The 18,594-nt window shown below is 37.0% G+C and overlaps 1 protein-coding gene across 2 annotated transcripts in view; it reads right to left on the minus strand.

The window, feature by feature from the left end:
* Positions 1–303: 303 nt before the first annotated feature.
* ATP9B (ATPase phospholipid transporting 9B (putative)) overlaps positions 304–18,594 on the minus strand; it is a 109,928-nt gene continuing 91,637 nt past the window's right edge. The window contains exons 16-30 of one of the 2 annotated variants that reach the window (XM_053466027.1): positions 18,119–18,280; positions 17,563–17,655; positions 15,172–15,255; positions 14,664–14,834; positions 14,444–14,542; positions 12,033–12,122; positions 11,138–11,282; positions 10,498–10,562; positions 9,853–10,008; positions 8,775–8,839; positions 7,491–7,599; positions 4,972–5,029; positions 3,383–3,586; positions 2,897–2,929; positions 304–885 (exon numbers count right to left, since the gene is read on the minus strand). In XM_053466027.1, coding sequence (XP_053322002.1) covers positions 749–885; positions 2,897–2,929; positions 3,383–3,586; positions 4,972–5,029; positions 7,491–7,599; positions 8,775–8,839; positions 9,853–10,008; positions 10,498–10,562; positions 11,138–11,282; positions 12,033–12,122; positions 14,444–14,542; positions 14,664–14,834; positions 15,172–15,255; positions 17,563–17,655; positions 18,119–18,280 — 1,671 coding nt within the window. In that variant the 3' untranslated portion in view covers positions 304–748. The remainder of the gene's footprint in view (positions 886–2,896; positions 2,930–3,382; positions 3,587–4,971; positions 5,030–7,490; positions 7,600–8,774; positions 8,840–9,852; positions 10,009–10,497; positions 10,563–11,137; positions 11,283–12,032; positions 12,123–14,443; positions 14,543–14,663; positions 14,835–15,171; positions 15,256–17,562; positions 17,656–18,118; positions 18,281–18,594) is intronic. The other variant, XM_053466028.1, reaches the window with a different exon arrangement.

Consider the following 18,594-nt stretch of genomic DNA (forward strand, 5'->3'; position numbering starts at 1 on the left):
AAAATAAAATCATGCTGCAGCACAGACCTCCACTGTAGCTCACACATGGCCTCCTCGCGACACTCTGAAGCTGACCGCTGCAAGGTGGCTCTTTGGGTTAATTGGGTGGGTGGCCACATCTCTGGCCCCTCCCCATACCACCAACAAAGGTGTCCCAATTTGGACACCTGTAATAAGAGGTGTATGAGGATTGGAATTGTTGATGCCATAAAAATTCACTTAGGAGTTTATTTTAATTGGACCATAAATGTAAAATATAATGGAATCACTGTACTGTATTAACAGCTAAACGCATTAGATGCAACACATGTTAAGCAATGCTTTGATGCAGAAATTAATAGCAGCACATAGGAAACACAAATGTTCAGTGTGTTTGCTGAAGTATGCAAGTCGGTATTAATATTAGTTGGTATTTCCCTTCATCAGGTCAGGACAGGAGGAAAAAAATATATTCTTCTTCTTCTTCAAAAAAGTTGCTAATTGCACATTAAAAACTCAATTTAATTAAAGCAAGCCAAACGATAATTAAAATTCTTGTTTTCATTTCAACCGACTTCTATCGGTTTTAAAATGTTCCCTTCTTCCAGCCTCTTAGAGACAGCCTTTCATCTTGAGTTCCTGTTCCTCTGTGGACCTTCATGTGAGTAGCTTATTGGTAAGGCTGCAGTACACTAGAACACAGCAGGGGAGCTAACGCTATTTCCCAGCTAGACTAGCAGGCGGGAATACCCATAGGATAAAGCTACGTCTAAGAGGTAAGCTTGGAGTAACTTGGAGGTGAGAATTTGCGCTTCAAGTACTTAATGATATAAAGAGGAAGACAGCTTACAACGGTGATTGCTGACACTTTCCACAGGAAGGTTACAGTTGTAATAAAGGCAACATCTGTTTACGGGAACAAAAAAATATATTCAGTAGGTCAGCTCTGCAGACAATAAAACGTGACATTCATTTAAATATGTAAATGTAAACACACTTCATATTTTAAATATAGAAATATATATATATGTATATGTATATCAACATCCTAACTATATGATGTGAGCATACCTGCTTCCCCAGATCACTTTGCTCTTTTCTCCAGGGCAGGGGAGCAGCTTTTACCCATTCCCATTCCCTTACAATTCAATCAGTGGCGTCGGCGGGGTGCGGGTGGGTAGGCACAGCATGCTACATTGAAGACCCGTCCTTTTATTTTATTTTTTTGTGTCCAGTCATGGTGAGGAAGCACTGTTTGACACGGAGGAGAGAAGGCTGCCAGGAATAGGTTTTCAGCAACCTCACTCTCCTCCACGAGGCCTATGTCTTCAGTGCCGGCATTTCATGCTGAGCACCGGAATATGACGTCATATACCGGTGCTCAGCAGTGAAGCAGCACAAACCGCGGCAGAGCAGCGGGACAGAGGCCTTGCTCTCCCACCGCAGGACAGCAAGGTGAGTGAACTACAAAAGGGGAAGGGTTAGATAGTGAGAAGGGGGAGAGGGGGTAGATGGTGAGAAAGGAGGGTACTAATAGATATTAAACTATATTGAAAATGAGTGAGAATGAATGAATGTGTGGATGAATTGTGTGAATGAAAGTGTGAATGAGTGAAAGTGAGTGACTGTAAAAGTGTTTGTGTGTATCATAGATGAATAATTGATTTGTGCAAAGATGGCACAAGCAGGGTGTTTATGGGACGAAGATAGCACAGGTAGCGTGTTTATGGGACAAAGATGGCACAGGGCGGGCTCTTGGGGGACAAAGTGTACTCATGCTCGGCTGTTTGGGGACAAAGATGGCAAGTCCTATGTGTGTAATTTGGGTGCTGGTCAGGTTCTATGTTGGCAAAGTGGACGCCAGGGCTGGCCTTTGGGGTGATCTGTGATCTATGCCTGTTATTTGGTAATATACATTATTTATGTATACCTGCGCATACAGGGTTTATATGTCTTATTGATTTGATCAATACCTGCAATGCTGTTTCCATGTGTTTATTTGATCTATACACTTAGTGCTGAGTTTACATTGATTTCCAGTTGATCTATACCTGCAATGCTATGTTTCCATACATTATTTATGTATACCTGCAAATACAGAGTTTTTATGACTTATTCAGTTGATTTATACATGCAAGTGCTGTTTACATGTTTTGTTTATTTGATCTACGGGGAGCAAGTAAAATAGAGGTATGGCTTAGTGAACGAGAGGACAAAGGGACTCTGGGGATGATTACGGGGGAGAGGACCTCTCAATGTCATGGTAGGGTCTGAATGTGGGTAGACTGCACTGACTCTCAATCTTCCCCTTATCTACGGTCAGTGTGGCAATTTTATTTTTGTGTGGTAGCGGAGGAAGTGATCGCATGCTAGGGAACGTGGAGCGGGGCCCAAGGAAATGCTGTCCTGGGGTCCAATTTTTTTTCAATTTAAAATATATTGGCCATAGGGTCTAATATTTATATATATATATATATATATATATATATATATATATATATATATATATATATATATATATATCTTGTCAGCAGGGGGCTAATAAGTAATATATATTGTCAGCAGGGGCTAATATTAATATATATTGGCAGCAGGGGCTAATATTAATATATATTGGCAGCAGGGGCAAATAATATATATTGGCAACAGTGGCAAATATTGATATATCGGCAGCAGCTAATATATATATATATATATATATATATATATATATATATATATATCGGTATATATACCTGTCAGCAGGGGGGCATATTAATATATATTGGCAGCAAAAAATAAATATGCAATAAAGAGGTATCTGCGCCCTGATGAAATTTCCATTGACCATAAAACATACAAAGATCCGGCTGCTAATGTGATGCATTTTCATGAACGATAAAGAGGCATAAATTATGAACACTTAGATTAGACCTACCTAAGAAAGCTCCCAATGACACTCTACCAAGACCTGAGACAGGAAGACAAACAAGCAGAAGCAGAAAGAAGTTACAGTACAGTTAAGGCAGAGGACATATACAGAACGTGGAAATAGAAAGAGTGGATAGAATCCAGAGAAAGGAAGCATACCGGATCCCCCTGCTGCTTACTAAGTAACAGGAGTCAAGTACACCAGCAGACATAGATACTGGACTGGTGGACACGTAAAGCAGCTGTTTGAGCAAAACCCTGTGTTTAGCCACAAGAATGTTCCCAATATCAAAACACACATACACACACATTGATACAGTGACTTTGAAATGTCCTTGCTTTTGAAAGAAAAGCTAATTTTGTCCATTAAAGTATGCATTTGACAGCACGCTTCTGTGTGTGATTGTTCCTCATCTTACTGAATTAGATTATTAAAAATTAAAATGTGTAGTTGAGATGTATGACAGAAAAAATAACTTCATATCTCACTTACCAAAATATTCATTAAGAAAAGCAAGAGATGCCACGTAGCAGCCAAGGCTGAAGAATTCAGCTACAACCATTAGCCAATGCCAAGTCCTAATGGTTAGGGCAACCATTAATAGCTCTGTTAAAATCAAGGCAGTGAAAGAAATGGCCACCACATGAACAAATTCAGATTCAAAGAGAAGCAATGCTCCATACATCAGAATTCCACCTGAAAGACAAACAAAACAAGACAGTCAGAACTGGCACTGCATTCAAATCACTGATATGCAAGCAAATATCTAAAGCAGACATCACATCTCCGATCTGCTAAACACATCAGAAAAACCCAGGATATTGGCATTACTGGAGGATACCACCGCTACCACCGCCACCACCTCCTGGGAAGCAGCACTGTTAGGTCTGCTGCTCCTGCACCCACAGCCACCGTGCTGTCTTCTTCCAATGTATCCTTCCTTAGCTATACATATAAAGAAAAGACAACCCCTACTATCTTCTTTTGCAAGAAGAACCATGCTGGCTCTCTTGAAGGTATAGTTTAAACAGTGAGAGTTTGTTCGACAATGCCACTAAGCAGCTGGCCCCTTCTTTAAACATATATTTTGAACACTTCACTTTTACATATTGAAGCTGGTGAATTGAAATGTTTTAGCTCCTCGTAACTCACAAATCAACTAACAGCATCTGTAGCTGACCTAGGTGTCCTAATGCCAACTGCCAAGCTGGCATACAACCAATGTCATACGTACATTACCTATTAAAAGTGAGAATCACATGTTGGCCAAACATGCAGGTATAATGTTTTCAAATTTCTAGTAATAATTGATAGTAGTTAGTTCACAGATATAGTAGATCATTTTCACCGTGATTATGGGCACTAAATGCAGATACACCTACATCTATTTGTATTTTCCTGGCATTGTTTTCAAAGAGGTGTCTGGATGGACTTTGCTTGGGGAAAATAATGTAACTTAAAACACAAAATTTTTGGACATATATTTACATCTAGGAAAAATGCTATATTGGGTGTGAGCTCCTTAGGTATACAATGTGCATTGCATTCTCTAAAAGTTACGCATGCTTTATTTCGGCACGAAAAAACTTTAAAAATTATAATAAAATGCAATGTGATGGACAGATGCGATATAACTCCAGTACATATAAAGCAGCTAGAGTGTGTTTGCTTAGATTTTGGGTGGTCACGAGCATGACCTTTGCAAAACATATCACATGAAATTAATGTGTATGGGTAACGCTGCGTTTTACCAGAAAATGCCTTAATAATCTGATGAGGAGTATTCACTTCTACACAAAGAATGCATGCAATTCGAGAAGCAAAAGTTAATATTTTTCCGGGATTAGGCTTTAATTAAAAACGGCACTGATTTTAAGTGACATGCATCGATACAAACACCAGTCACCCACAATGCTTTGCAGATTGGCTGGGTGTTCTCTCTGGCTATCGATTTACCTGATAAAAAGAAAGCAATATATGACTGTTGATAAAAAGTTTAAGCTGGCGGAAGCAAACCTTGAACAAAAACAATAATTGTAGGAAAAAATCCTTTTCGTCTAGCTATGTTTGTCTCTCCCTACCTTGGTATATGCTGATTAAGACCCAGATGAGGAAGGTTTTAAAAGACAAGGATCTTCCCTGTGAACAAAGACAGTTAACATTAAAGACAATTTTATTCACAAGAAAGTAAGATGGTAGAGAAAAAAACAAGAAACATTCTACTTTCATATTTACCTCTTTGATTAAAATTAATTTAGTGAAAGTATGTAGGATTGGATGCTATTCAATTTACATTTTAAATTTTTTTAGACTCAATATAACAGTGTTCTCAGAATAAAATAAGAAACATATTTATCAAATGCATATACTACAAGTAAAAAGTATCTTACTACCTTTTCTTGGATTTGCATGAATACTACTCTTTAAAGTTATCTCTGTCCTATTGTTAAGTTGCTGATTATTGTTTATTGGTTCAGATAGCATTTGATAGAGTGGGAGTGGAGAAGGAGGAGAACTACAAAACAGGAAACTGCTAGCTGCAACAATGCCAGTTTTGCCAACCTTTGCCAAAACCTTTAGAATCCCCGCTACTTTTTTTTAAACTAAACATATTGAAAACGATTATGTACAGTGGCAAGAAAAAGTAAGTGGACCCTTTTGGAATTACCAGCACCCATGTATACATTTGTCTTAAAACACAATATGATCTTTATGTTACAATAATGAACAAACACAATGTGTTTTAACAATTTATTGTATTGTTCTTGTCCACATTGAACATATTGTTCAAAGATTCACAGTATGAATTGGAAAAGGTATGTGAAACCCTAGGCTAATCACTTCAACAAAAGTTCATCGGTGTCAGGAGTCAGCAAACCTGGAGTCCAGTCAATGAAACGGGATTGGAGGTGTGTTCTAGCGTTACTTTTACGTAAAAGAAAAACACAAACATTTTGAATTTGCTATTCTCAAGAAGCATTTGAACCACTGTTTACAAAAATAATTTTCATTAGACCTGCAATCAAGATTTGTTGATTTGCATAACGCTGGAAAGAGTTACAAAATAATCTCATACATATTTATCAGCCCACAGCTAGATAAACTGTTTATAAATGTAGACGATTTAGTACTGTGGCTATTCCCTAGAAGTGGGCGCCCAGCCAAAATGACTCCACGGGCACAATGGAGAATGCTCAATGAGGTAAAAAAGAATCCTAGAAGAACAGCTAAATACTTGAAGGAATCTTTGGAACAGGTTAACATCTCTCTTCATGAGTTTACCATACTCTAAACACTGAACAGGCATGGAGTCCATGGGGGAAGCTGCTGCTCTCCAATTTAACATGGCTGTTTGCCTGATGCTTGCCAAAAAGCACCTTGACACCCCACAACGCTAATGAGAAAACGTTTTGTGAAATGATGAAACTAAGTTTTTCAGGAAGAACATGCAGTACTATGCATGGCGTAAAAAGGGTACCACTTGAAAACATCACCCCAATGGTGAAGTATGGTAGAAGGAGCATCATGATTTAGGACTGTGTTGCTGCCTCAGGGCCTGGACAGCTTGCCATCATCCACATGCATCAAGGTATCATACAGGACAATGTCATGATAGCTGCCCACCAGCTTACGCTCATTAAAAGCTGGGTGATGTAGCAGGACAATAACCGTAAATATTGAAGTAAATGTACTACAGAATGACTTTTAAAAGAGAAAATCTGCCTTTTGGAGTGGAATTGTCTGAGAACAGAACTTAACCCATTACAGATGCTGTGGAATGACCGTAAGAGAGGCATTCACACCAGACATCCTAGGAATATGACTGAGCTTAAATAAGGAACGGTCTAAAAAGTGTTTAATGAGTTCAATGAAGACGTGAACTATTATCATTGTTTGTGGATCCTAGTAACTTTTATGTTGATCAGATCACACTGATGCACAAAATAAAAAAACAGGTCATGCCAAAGGGTTCATTTACTTTCTCTTGTCATTGTAGGTGGCAAACACAATGTCACCTTTGGAAAGTTCTATGTTCTTTCTCTGCCATTATACATGCATTGCTTTCATGCAGGTCTATCTGTTTCTTACTGCTATTTCTAGCATTTGACAGCTGGAAAAATCACAAATCTTTTCTCTTCAGCACAGATCCCTATTTGGATAATTATGTATACACAGCTCTGTCAGTCACTTTTCATTTAAATAGCATGGAAAGAAATAGTTCTAAAATGGTTCAATAAGAAATCATTACTGCTTAGGGTTGGCATCCAGCCAGCAGTTTACCAAAAAACAACTTATGACCATGGCTAATATAACCTTATTAAACCACTCATATGGCTAGTACGGCTTTCCAAGGAATGATGGCAACACAGCTATAAAGCTATTAATAATGGGGTGTATTTCAAGGGCACCGCTTTGATATGTTGGCAGTAAATTCTCATATGTATGTGTGCAAGCTATACCAATTACTCTGAGGGTCAACAGCAAACTCATACTCACTCTTATTTTCAATTCTACAAGACCAAGTTTCCACAAAAGGGTAGTAGTTTGGAGATGTATACTTTAAGTAAGGGAAAGACACTGATTGTCTACTACAAGCTACCTTTGTAAGGTCTTTATACAGCTCTGGGTAGAGGAGAGCAGTCTCCGGCTTCACATCTTGATCTAGTACTAAGGAGAACACTGGAAACATTGTGTAAATGGTGGCATACCTTCAAAAGAAATATTATTTAATCATTTAACAATATGTACTGACACACGAAAACAATAAATCAAAGGAAACAACCAAACTGTAGTTAGAGGGATAAAAAAATCCTTGTAAAGTCGGAAAACAAAATATTGCATTTCAAATGCAATTTTTAAGAATGATATACTGCATTTTTTTTATAAAGGATAATTTTGGCCGCTTTCTCTGTGGTTAGGAGAATTCAAGCTAAGATTCAAGGGTTTGGCAACAAATTTCAGCTGCTTAGGTCTTTATAGCAACATTTTAAAAAGGAACAAAGAGAATATAAACATGTAGTAAGTTACAAGGAAAAAATACAAAAGAAAATGAAATGATCTAACAGGGAACATACGTGTAATTTAATTGGTGAAAAACCAGACGACCACCTGCTTATTCACTTAAATCAGACTCTACATCTACAGCTACATAGCTAAACCACTTTTATCACCAAAGATTTAAATGACTAATTGCAGAACTGATGGGAACAAAGGACACGAGAATATTAGTATAAAATGACCTTTTGGGGGCATGTAGCAACCATACTTTGGTTGGCAATGCCTAAGCCAGATACAAGAGATGGATAAATTCAGACGGCAGTCCTCTCAGCCCCTTAACATTGACGATCACCGGCTAGCGCTAAGAATTTAAGCCACTGCAGGAATACAAGTGTCATGACAGAGAGGCCCTGCTGAGAAGGCTGTAGCGGAATGGCAAGGGGTAGGTTACAATTTATGAATTACTGCATTTCTCCAACAATCTTGATGAGATGCAATTACGGCACAAACATGTACACTAGATTGTTATTTCACGGCCCTTCCATCAACTTCACATGTCTTACTTGGCCGCTTCATCATTATTGTCTATGAGAAAACAACCATGTACCTGGCGTGGATAACACAGCTGAATGGAACCCCTCCAGTGTCAATTGCTTTCATTTGCCTGAAAATATCTGTTTTTTAGAAGGACATTTATTTATTTATTTACCCCCCCTCCCTTTGCCATGTTAACTATTAGTGCGTGAATAATATGGGGGAAAACTAATTATAACATTTTCCTTTAGACATAATTAAAAGGCAACCGACTGATCTTGGCCCTGATGTAATCAAACAAAAATAGTTTTGTTACCAAGTTGTCAACAACTAAATACTAGTTTTAACTTACCCTACCATTAGGAATCCCTGGTACAAAGGAACAGATGCAAAATAGAAGACTGAGGAGAAAACAGCCTTAAAAAGAGAAAAGAAATGACAAATAAATACTTTTCACATCATCAACGGTAGGTCACGGATCACCAAATAAACAATATTTTACACAATATGAAATATTTATAATTATGTTACGAGGCTTACGAGCAATAAATTCTATTTTATTTATAGAGAGGCAACACATGAGAGGAGAACACAAAATTACCAACAACATTAAAACCGACGTTAAACATGAAGGTAACAGACTGTAATGGATCGGAACATTCACATAAAATCTGGACAGATCCAACCAGATCATCACAGCGCAGGTGGATATGTCAACATGGCAGCCGCTAACAAAACCTGATCATGCACTTGAGCAGAATGCTTTTACTCCAGTTAAACGTAAAAAAAAAATCACAAAATATACATAGTATGTCATATTGCTTTAGCCTAGAACACATTTTATAAAATTTTGGCTGATGTCATTAATTTATGTGAAAGAACAAGGATTCTTTGCACTGCAAGCATGTTGTCACTATAATGAATGGGTATCGTTGCCGATGCAAGCAGCATCTGTAATCTGATTAGCACCGAGCATATGATACAGGAGGCCGGGCAAGTATAACAATGTGCCACTTGGTGTATGTGGCAGGAGGAACCCTATCAGGGTAGTGAGAGTAAAATATGTTGGGTGGTAGCCGAGAATAACGCCCCTCATCTGGGAATAAGATGTTAATTTTTTGTTAATATTTCCCTTCATACTTATTCTGGTTTAAATTTCTTCCTGAGACCTTGGGCATAATAAACCATCAACCGTGCCATATTGCATGGAACATTAAGGCTATAAAAAAATGATATCAAATGAAAGGGTATTTGGCGCTTTTTCATTAATCACACTATTTTTTCCTGTTTAATAACATTCTCTTCTGTCGTAACTGCTTGTTAAGTCCCTACAGAGCAGTTTTCTATACTACTGACAGCATCTAATTAACAGACGTGTTATGCTCTTGAGCAGCGTGTATTATTATTGTTATTTGTGTACATGACATTACCTGCATAGTAGAAATAATAAGGCCCCTGTGGATGACAAACTGACCGAGTGCTGCCGATCTTTTATAACTGTTCCGTCCATGTACCATTAGTAACCTGCCGATGTGTTTAAACTGGGTGATGGAAAAATCAGCTGCCAGAGAAGCCTGTTTCCCCTCCTAAAGAAAAAAAACCCCATTGATATGAATAATAATTGTCAAGGACAATGAATAACAAGAAGCCATCTATCTACGTACAGAGGAACACAGAATGGCGTAAGCAATAGCCTATTTATAGAAAGCATAATTACTTTATCAACACAGTATATTTTAAGCCTATGTATTAATTTAAGGAAGATGGACCCAAGCGGTAAATTATCAATGAATGAAAATAAAACACCATATATTTAGTAAAGGTTTTATTACTTTTAAAGCTAAGAAATGTCCCCTTTCCCAGCCCACAGTTCCTGCCTGTACACTTCCTCAAATAAACTCTGTTTCATTCAAATTAAATTAATCACCGTTAATGATCCACTGATGGAATGAAAAAACTGGATTTGGTTACTGAACTGGGAGTTTTCCCCGTTCCAACTCACTGACTTCACTGACCATGTTACAAAGTCTACACAACATCAACTGCGTATGCTGTGAGTGGATTGTTAATGTTACCTTTCCCTCTATACCGATGCCACAGTCAGCTGCTTGGATCATGCTCACGTCATTACCTCCGTCACCTACAACACAAATTGGTAATTAGATGCCTGCTTTGCAAAGGTATAATAAGGGATAGCAAAAATGAGACAGTATAAGTAATAGAACACATTTATGTGAAAAGCACGATGCTAAGCCGTCATGCAGAGTGAGCCAAACGGTTCTGGTCATTTCATGTGTACAATGCACTGTGTTTGGCATAGTTGATACCTTTTATTGGGCCACCATTGATGCCTTGTCATAAGCTTTCAGCATCTCAGAGTCCTATTCCTCAGGTGGAATCATGTTCTTGTCCCATTTGAAGGAGAGACTTCTGAGTTCTAAGAACTTAGGAAGCTTATACAACTATTTTTCTATGTTGGTCCAGTAAAATGTATCTTCAATTAAAGATTAAAGATGTGGCTATATATATGTGTGTGTATATATATATATATATATATATATATATATATTATTGTTATGCCAAACCTAACTTAATAGTAAGGTCTTATAAAACATACGTGTTTAGAAGATTTACTTCTACAATGACACTTCATTTTATTATAATTATTATTAGTAGGACATGGCACAACCCTTTCCAGTCTGATAATGATCTCACCTATGGCACATGTGCGTCGACCCGTGTGCTGTTGTAGAAGTTTTACAATGTGAGCCTTCTGCGTTGGTGAACATCGGCAGCACACAACAGCAGGGCACTGGCACGCAAGCTCAACAAATTCATGCTCATAATACTTTAAACACACCTAGGGGAGGCGAGAAATCAAGCTAATTACTGCACTTCCCAGCAAAAAAAAATAACAATCCGCACAATTATTTACAGACAGGTTCACAGGAGAGAGTCTTCCCACCATAACACACCATGCTATCTATGCACAGAATATATGCCATATTACTAATCGGACCACAAGGAGATGTGGAAGTGGTGTCTGGATAGAGACTGTTTCCATGTATTCTAATCCCTTAATGCCATTTTACAAAAACATTTCTAATTTAATAATACCTCCAATTATTGCATGAGCAACTTAGCCATGTTCAGCAGTCTAATCATGTCAAAATAAACAACAGCATTAAACAAGCATGCCACGATTCTACAACAGCTAATTCTTTAGTATAATAAACTGAGAATTTTATTTCTCGCAGGAACAGAGATATAGTGACTATGTAATTATTACGTCACTTTTATCTAACAATCATATATTCTAAGTTTGTTGTCTAAAGGAATTATTATTGGGAAATGATGTACCTGGAAATATATATATATATATATATATATATATATATATATATTGATTAGTAATACATTGTGTTTTCTTCTTCCTTTACTTGACCAAAGATTTTGTATGGCAATTCTAGTTTACAATTTATACCCTGAGATGCCTACTGCAACCCTTCATCTGCTACAATACAATCGCTCAGAATCTTCAGGCAAGAGCATCATGGGTCCTGAAGGCCATGAACAACACGTGATCTGTTGTAACTAGCTACATTCATACCTCAAGAGAGTCCCCAGCAATCACCAAGGCACAGTCATGCTTTCTTCTGAAGGCGTTCAGTTCCAAGTGAGCCTCACCACGGTTACTCACCTGCGATAAAAAACCATGCAGAAAGTTACAGAGCAAATTATGTTTCACAAAACTAGCTCGCAACTAAAACTACTTGTCCAGCTAATGTAATAATCTGTGCAGTATACATTTATTAGGCTTTAATTCATGAACTAGCTCACCCGTTTTCTAGTAACCCTAACCAGTGAAGAAATTGTAAAACCGGCAGTCTTAATACTAATGGCCACTAGTTGTAACACTATTACACACCTCTACACCCGTTTACATACATGATCTCATTCTACCATGTTCACTTTAAAGACGGGTATAGACCAATCATGAAACATGGATCTCTTTACTCATTTTCTTTAGTGATCAAGAATATGTCTACTATAGATTTATGTACCTAAACATACACATAAGTATATAAGAGAGGGAATGTGCATTGCTATTTGTGTAATCAACGTATAATTGTATTTCTGTCTCCAATTTCGAGATTCTTCCTTAACAAATTAACATGGTCCTCGTTGCATTTCTTATTATAAATTAAAGAAAAAGTAAATAGATTTTGCTGGAGAAAACCTAATTTGTGGTGTTACTTTTCGAAAAGGTCAACAAAAATTGATCTGAAGTTTTATCAGAAGCATTAATAATTTAATTGCAAATACGAGTCTGCGGGGTCTAATCTGCTATTCTGATGCTTCACAACAAACTACATTTACATGTAAATTATATTCTAATAATTATTTCTGTAGGAAAAGTGCTTCATTTATACCAGACGCAGACATATGTCTTATCTGAGAAAGCCAAAGTCATCTAAACAACTTGGCCATTTTTATTTCCAGGCATAAAACTTTTTTTTTTTAATTATTACAATTAACAGTGCACAGAAAATGGTAGATGACTTAATATTGCCTTAAAAAATAATTATTATTTAAAGTGTGCTATTGAGAGTTACACATTTCCTCAAACATTTTATGCGTTTAATTAGTTGACACTTTGTAATTATTTTTCGTGCAATAAATAACATGTTACCTTTGTTAGTCACTGAGCAGAATGCAAATAGCAATGTTTGAGCAATGCAGGTGGAAATCGGCTTTCTGGAAATATGGTTTGCAACATATTTAACCAAAATCACACAGTTTAAATATGAAAGAATGTTGTGTTCTAGAACACAACTTTTCAACACATATCGCACACGGCTTAGGGAGTGTAGAATCTCTCCCATTCCGATCAAACATGTTAAGGGATTAAATTGAGTCTAAGAATGATTTGGGGCGAAAGACGAGTGGTAGAAGTCATGTCTAACGTGTAGAGGGTGGGAGAGTGAGGGGTAACAAGCGAAAATTGCGTATCAGTGGTGGTAGTACAAGCCAATACAGTAAGGGAATTCAGGAAGGCTAGAGGTGTACATGGATTTCTTAAATACACCCCCAGACCTGCCTATACTTAGAACAATTTATTTTCAGTAGGGCATTTGCATTTTTACTGTAATAGATACTATTTGAATACTAAAATAGTTATCTACTGAACAGTGCTTCTGTTACTAATTATATAGAAAGTAGAAAATATCTGAAATTATCTAAATATTTAAAAAGCTAACTTAAAAAATGTGCTCCACCAAAACGTAGTTTACGTAGTTTGTTCCCAAAACCTAACCATTGCCATAACCTAAGAACTAATATATCATTATTTGCTCAAGCACAACGCTAAACTGATCGTTTATGGCAATACTAATGAAGTTTGTTTCTTCACAGACTCTCATTAGTCGGATGGGTCTATTTACTAAAATAGGAGAGACGGCAGGAGAATTTTGGTTTCAACTCTCTCACTTCACTATCGATTAGGATTTAGCTATGCATTACATAGGGCCAGCCAAGCTCTTCCTGCTTTTATACATTATATTATATTATATTATAATAAACATTAAAGAAAAGGAGTTAAAACACAATAGACTCGAGAGTGTCTGAATGGGTGGTTTACACTGAGCCATTCTATTGTTTACCACAAAGCTGTGTGTATGCCGGTAGTTTAGGCTGAAATAACAGAATTAGACAACACACAAATGGCTAATATGTAACAGTGTGAAATAATTATATAAACTAAAAAAGAAAAATAATAAGATTTTTGATCTGATACTAGAAATACAAGAGGTTTGGTTCCCTTTCACTTTTTTTAAAATAAAATATGCCAATTATTCCACATACTGTAATTAGTAGTCCACTCTAAATTATTCATTATTTGAATTATAATGTCAGAAGGAACTGTGTTCAGTTTTAGACTGTTGTTATAACCCAATGACAGCACTAATGCAATGGCTTCTCATGATTACATAGACCAGTCACACACTTAGAGTTGCTTACTGGTCTGAAGATGTGGATATCTTGGTTCCTTGACACGAGGTGAGAGCTCTTTGCTATACATGTTGCCGTCTCCAGCTTATCCCCGGTTAACATCCATATCTGCAAAGAAGGATTGCGTACACATCAATAATCTCTATTTGGATATATTTTATTTAACAGCTTACATTAGTCTCAGATGATCTCAGTTCCAGTAACTGTGTTCTGGAGTGTCATGGGGTACCTTAATTCCAGCATTTCTCAGGAGTTCCAGAGTTGGTCTCACGTCGGCCTGTAGCTGATCCTCCACGCCAGTTAGGCAAAGCAGCTCCATTTCTCTCTCTAGACTCTCCACCACGGCAGCTACTTTCAGTGATCTGTCATGGATGCTTAGCTTTGCTTGGTTGTAGCGATTCTTGCATACAATAAAAGGTGGAAAAAAGCACAATAAGCATGGTTTTATATAAATACAACATTGCCAAGAAAACAAAAAGAAAAATAGGAAAAAAAAAAGATATTTTTGTCCATTTCCAGAAAAGCATTGAGAATCCAAACCTTTCAACCATGTTTCTATGAAATGAGGAATACAATTCTTTTTATCATCTGATCACATTAATATTAATAAAATAGCTACCAGATAAATACTAAATTGCTTGCTTCACCAATCCAAGTTTTCCAGGTAAGCAAGCAGTGTTTTTCACTGCTATTTGGGGAAAAAATGGGTAGCCACCAGAGATGGCAGGTGCTCTTACCTCAAAATCTTGATACTGCTCTTCAGTTAATGATTTCTTTGCAACAACTAGAGTTCGAAGTCCCTCCCTGGCCATGTTCCCACACTAAGTAACATACAAATACATACATAGATTAATACCATTATCATCTCAGCACTTATGTTAGCAACAAACTAGCAATTATTCTTGGCAGCAATTGTTTTGTATTCAAAAAATGACTAAATATTGGTAAATACAAAATAAAAAGATCTCATACAGATATGATGATAAAAAAAATCTTTATATATAAAACATATTTAAAATGTAGCAAGTGTTACAGGTAAGTTCCCTCCAGACATTATGGTAAAAAGAATGTCTTTGTTTTAATTCATCATTTTAAAAACAACAAACATTGGGAAACTTTTAAAATTGTATTTTAAGTAGTGCCGCAGGGCACATTTATGATAAGAAATAATTACAAAGCGAGCCCTATAGAGGTGGAAATGATGATTCTCTGCCGCTATATTACTTCAAGTCACCGAAGGCTAATTCCTGGTTGTGCAAAAGCTATGACAGTTAACCCGAAGCTGTGATTACCCATTTCTTTCATCAACATGGTTTTCTACTATATTCCTGTATGCATCGTATAACCCCTTTGGATTCACAGGGCTCCAAGAATGTATATGTTAAGCCATACAAGTCTACCAGACCTTATATTAAAAAATAGAAATGCTGATTTATTTCATTTCACCTTCCCACAAAACCTTTTTAAAATGTTTTTTTCCTCTACTGAAAAAAATGAATGTAAAAAAAAAAAAAATATAGCATTGGGGGCAGCTGTGCTGCCAACGACAAGAGAGAGTTGGCTGGGATGTATAGTTCGATGCATTAACTGCCGAGGGAGAGATGTGCTTCTGCCGCTTCATAGGTCTTAACTAGAATATTGTGACGCCATCTCCGGAAGGATATTGACAACTTGGAGGAAAGTGACTAAGATTATGAATGGTTTGCAGAGGAAAAAAGTATCAGGAAAGACTACGGGATCTCAATATTTAGTTTGGTGGAATAGAAAAAGAGAGATATGCGATAGAAAATTTTAAATACTTAAAGGGGTTTGACAAAGTACAGGTGGGACATTTTACTTTATCCCCCCCATCAGAAGGAGTAGAGGGCTAACCGTGTGGGATAATGTTTATAGCTATCCTGAATTTAAAACAAGGCAGACTCGATGGACCGAAAGGTTCTTATCTGACATCAAATTTTATGTTTCTATTAAATTTTAAATCTATATAGGACAACTGCGTAAATTATGGCATACATATTTAATAGTTATTAAAGTAATACTATTTAATGATTTAAAGCTTCTGTGAACTCGGAATGTACCTTTTGCCATCTGCAAACTGTCAAGAAGATTATTATAAGCGTGTAACCCTCATAATTATTCCTAATAAACATCTATAAACCATTGTCTAAAAAAACTAAACAGACGCTTAATAAATGTCACGGGCACGAGGTCTATTGATTTGACCTCATATTGCTAAACAAATTAAGCAGATTTTTTTTTTTTTACAATTAATTATGTATCATTATCGCTAAAAGTAATTTTTATGACATTCTGTTAGGTCTTCGGGGAGTTTAATTTAATCATGCTCCTGATTAAGTGAAACTACCCTGCAGCTGATATTGACTCATATTGCCAATACCATCATGAACATATGCATTGTGATTACTCTATTGTCATTATGTCAGCATACGGTGCTAGATTAAGATCATCACAAGAAAGACTGGACATAAGCAATAAACACAAAGCAGAGATGTCTGTCCACCCAGTATGGAAACTTTACTAGCAGGATATACACGTCATGGCATACTAACAGCCAGGAGTAAAGCATTAAAAAAACCAAATCTATTTATTTATAGATTACACATACTCTTTATTGCATATTTCTGGCTAATGAAAGTTAAATATGCTAATTAAGGGGACACTCAACCCATCATATGCACTTTAATGCATATAGCTGAGTGGTCCCTTTAATTTCCATGCAGCCCCCTTGCAAATGCATGGAAGAATACGGCAGAATCCCCCATATAGATTTGCCCACCCACAGATACCTAGATGAGTTTCCACTGTCTGGTGGGTTATAATTATTTCACTCTATTGTCATATGAAGAAGGAGGTTTCTTTTAGGAAAGTGCTTGAGCAGACACTACAAAAGGTACAATCTCCATTGCCGCAGGCACATGTCCTTGCCCCCTGGAATCACTTAAAGAAAGCCATATTTACACAACATGTAATGTTAAGCGTGGCTTCCTGATGGTTCCTGCTGAATGGCTACAAAAAATGCTGTATTGTGAATGTGAATTATTATTTACAAAATTACATATTGTTGTATATATTGTTATATACAAAATAATATGCAGGGAATTTCTTACTTCTTCTTCCAGCCAATCATTGTACTGCACAATACTGGTCATAGCAGCATCAGCACCTTTCATGTAGAATGTGATATCACCTGAAGATTCTTCCTGAAATGACATATTGGAATAACGAATGAACATACACTTCAACAGATCAGCCATTTCTAGACTGCTCTACTTCAAAAAGAAAACCCCAGGAAAACAGGGAAAGCACTCCCATTTAATGATGCTGCAGTCACAGGATGTATATAAAGTGAACGCTCACACAACAAACATTGAATCTATAATACGTTGAAACGTTAGCTACTAAACATGCTGAAATGTTCCTGGTGAACACTTAGTTCCTACTGAAGTCAACAGGGACACAACTTTGGCTTTCTGCACACCAGAATTGGGAAGTCAGGGTAGAATGAAGCCCGACGTCTGGCTGGGCCTTGTTTCTCCGGGAGGGAATATTATATTTATTATTTATCGTTTTATATATAGCTTGATCATATTCCACAGCACTGTACAATGGGTAAACAGGTATGCTGTATTTAGCGACAGGAAAATTGTTAAATTCACCACTGACCCTCACTATGATGCCCATGCGTTTGCTCTCCGAAGTAAATGGAAAGATCTGCAGAATGAAAAATGTCAGAATCTGTCCACTGGGGGTCTTCAGCTGCATGGAGGTCAAGTCTCTACTGACAAGAGTCAGTCCGACACTCTCTGTCCACTGCACTAGAGCTACCTGCGGAGAAAACAAACGGAGGAGTCAAAGGGTCAATTACACCGAGGCGTAATACATGTGTAAACAAATAGACATATGTCAGCATAATGTGACTGATCAGCGAGTCCGTTATCAGGAAAAATAGAAAATATTGTGATGTCTTCTACGTGATACACGCAGCGCTCTGGAACTCAAAGGGTTTAAAAGTGATGTCACATATACCAACCTCTGCAACAGACGTAAGAAGCCACGTTATCCTCTAATTCAGACAGAATCAAACATAGGATACAAATCCAGCCAAATAATCAGTATCCAATATCACATAGCAAAAACTT

This window comes from Spea bombifrons, chromosome 5, assembly GCF_027358695.1.
Source record: "Spea bombifrons isolate aSpeBom1 chromosome 5, aSpeBom1.2.pri, whole genome shotgun sequence".
NCBI lineage: Eukaryota > Metazoa > Chordata > Amphibia > Anura > Pelobatidae > Spea > Spea bombifrons.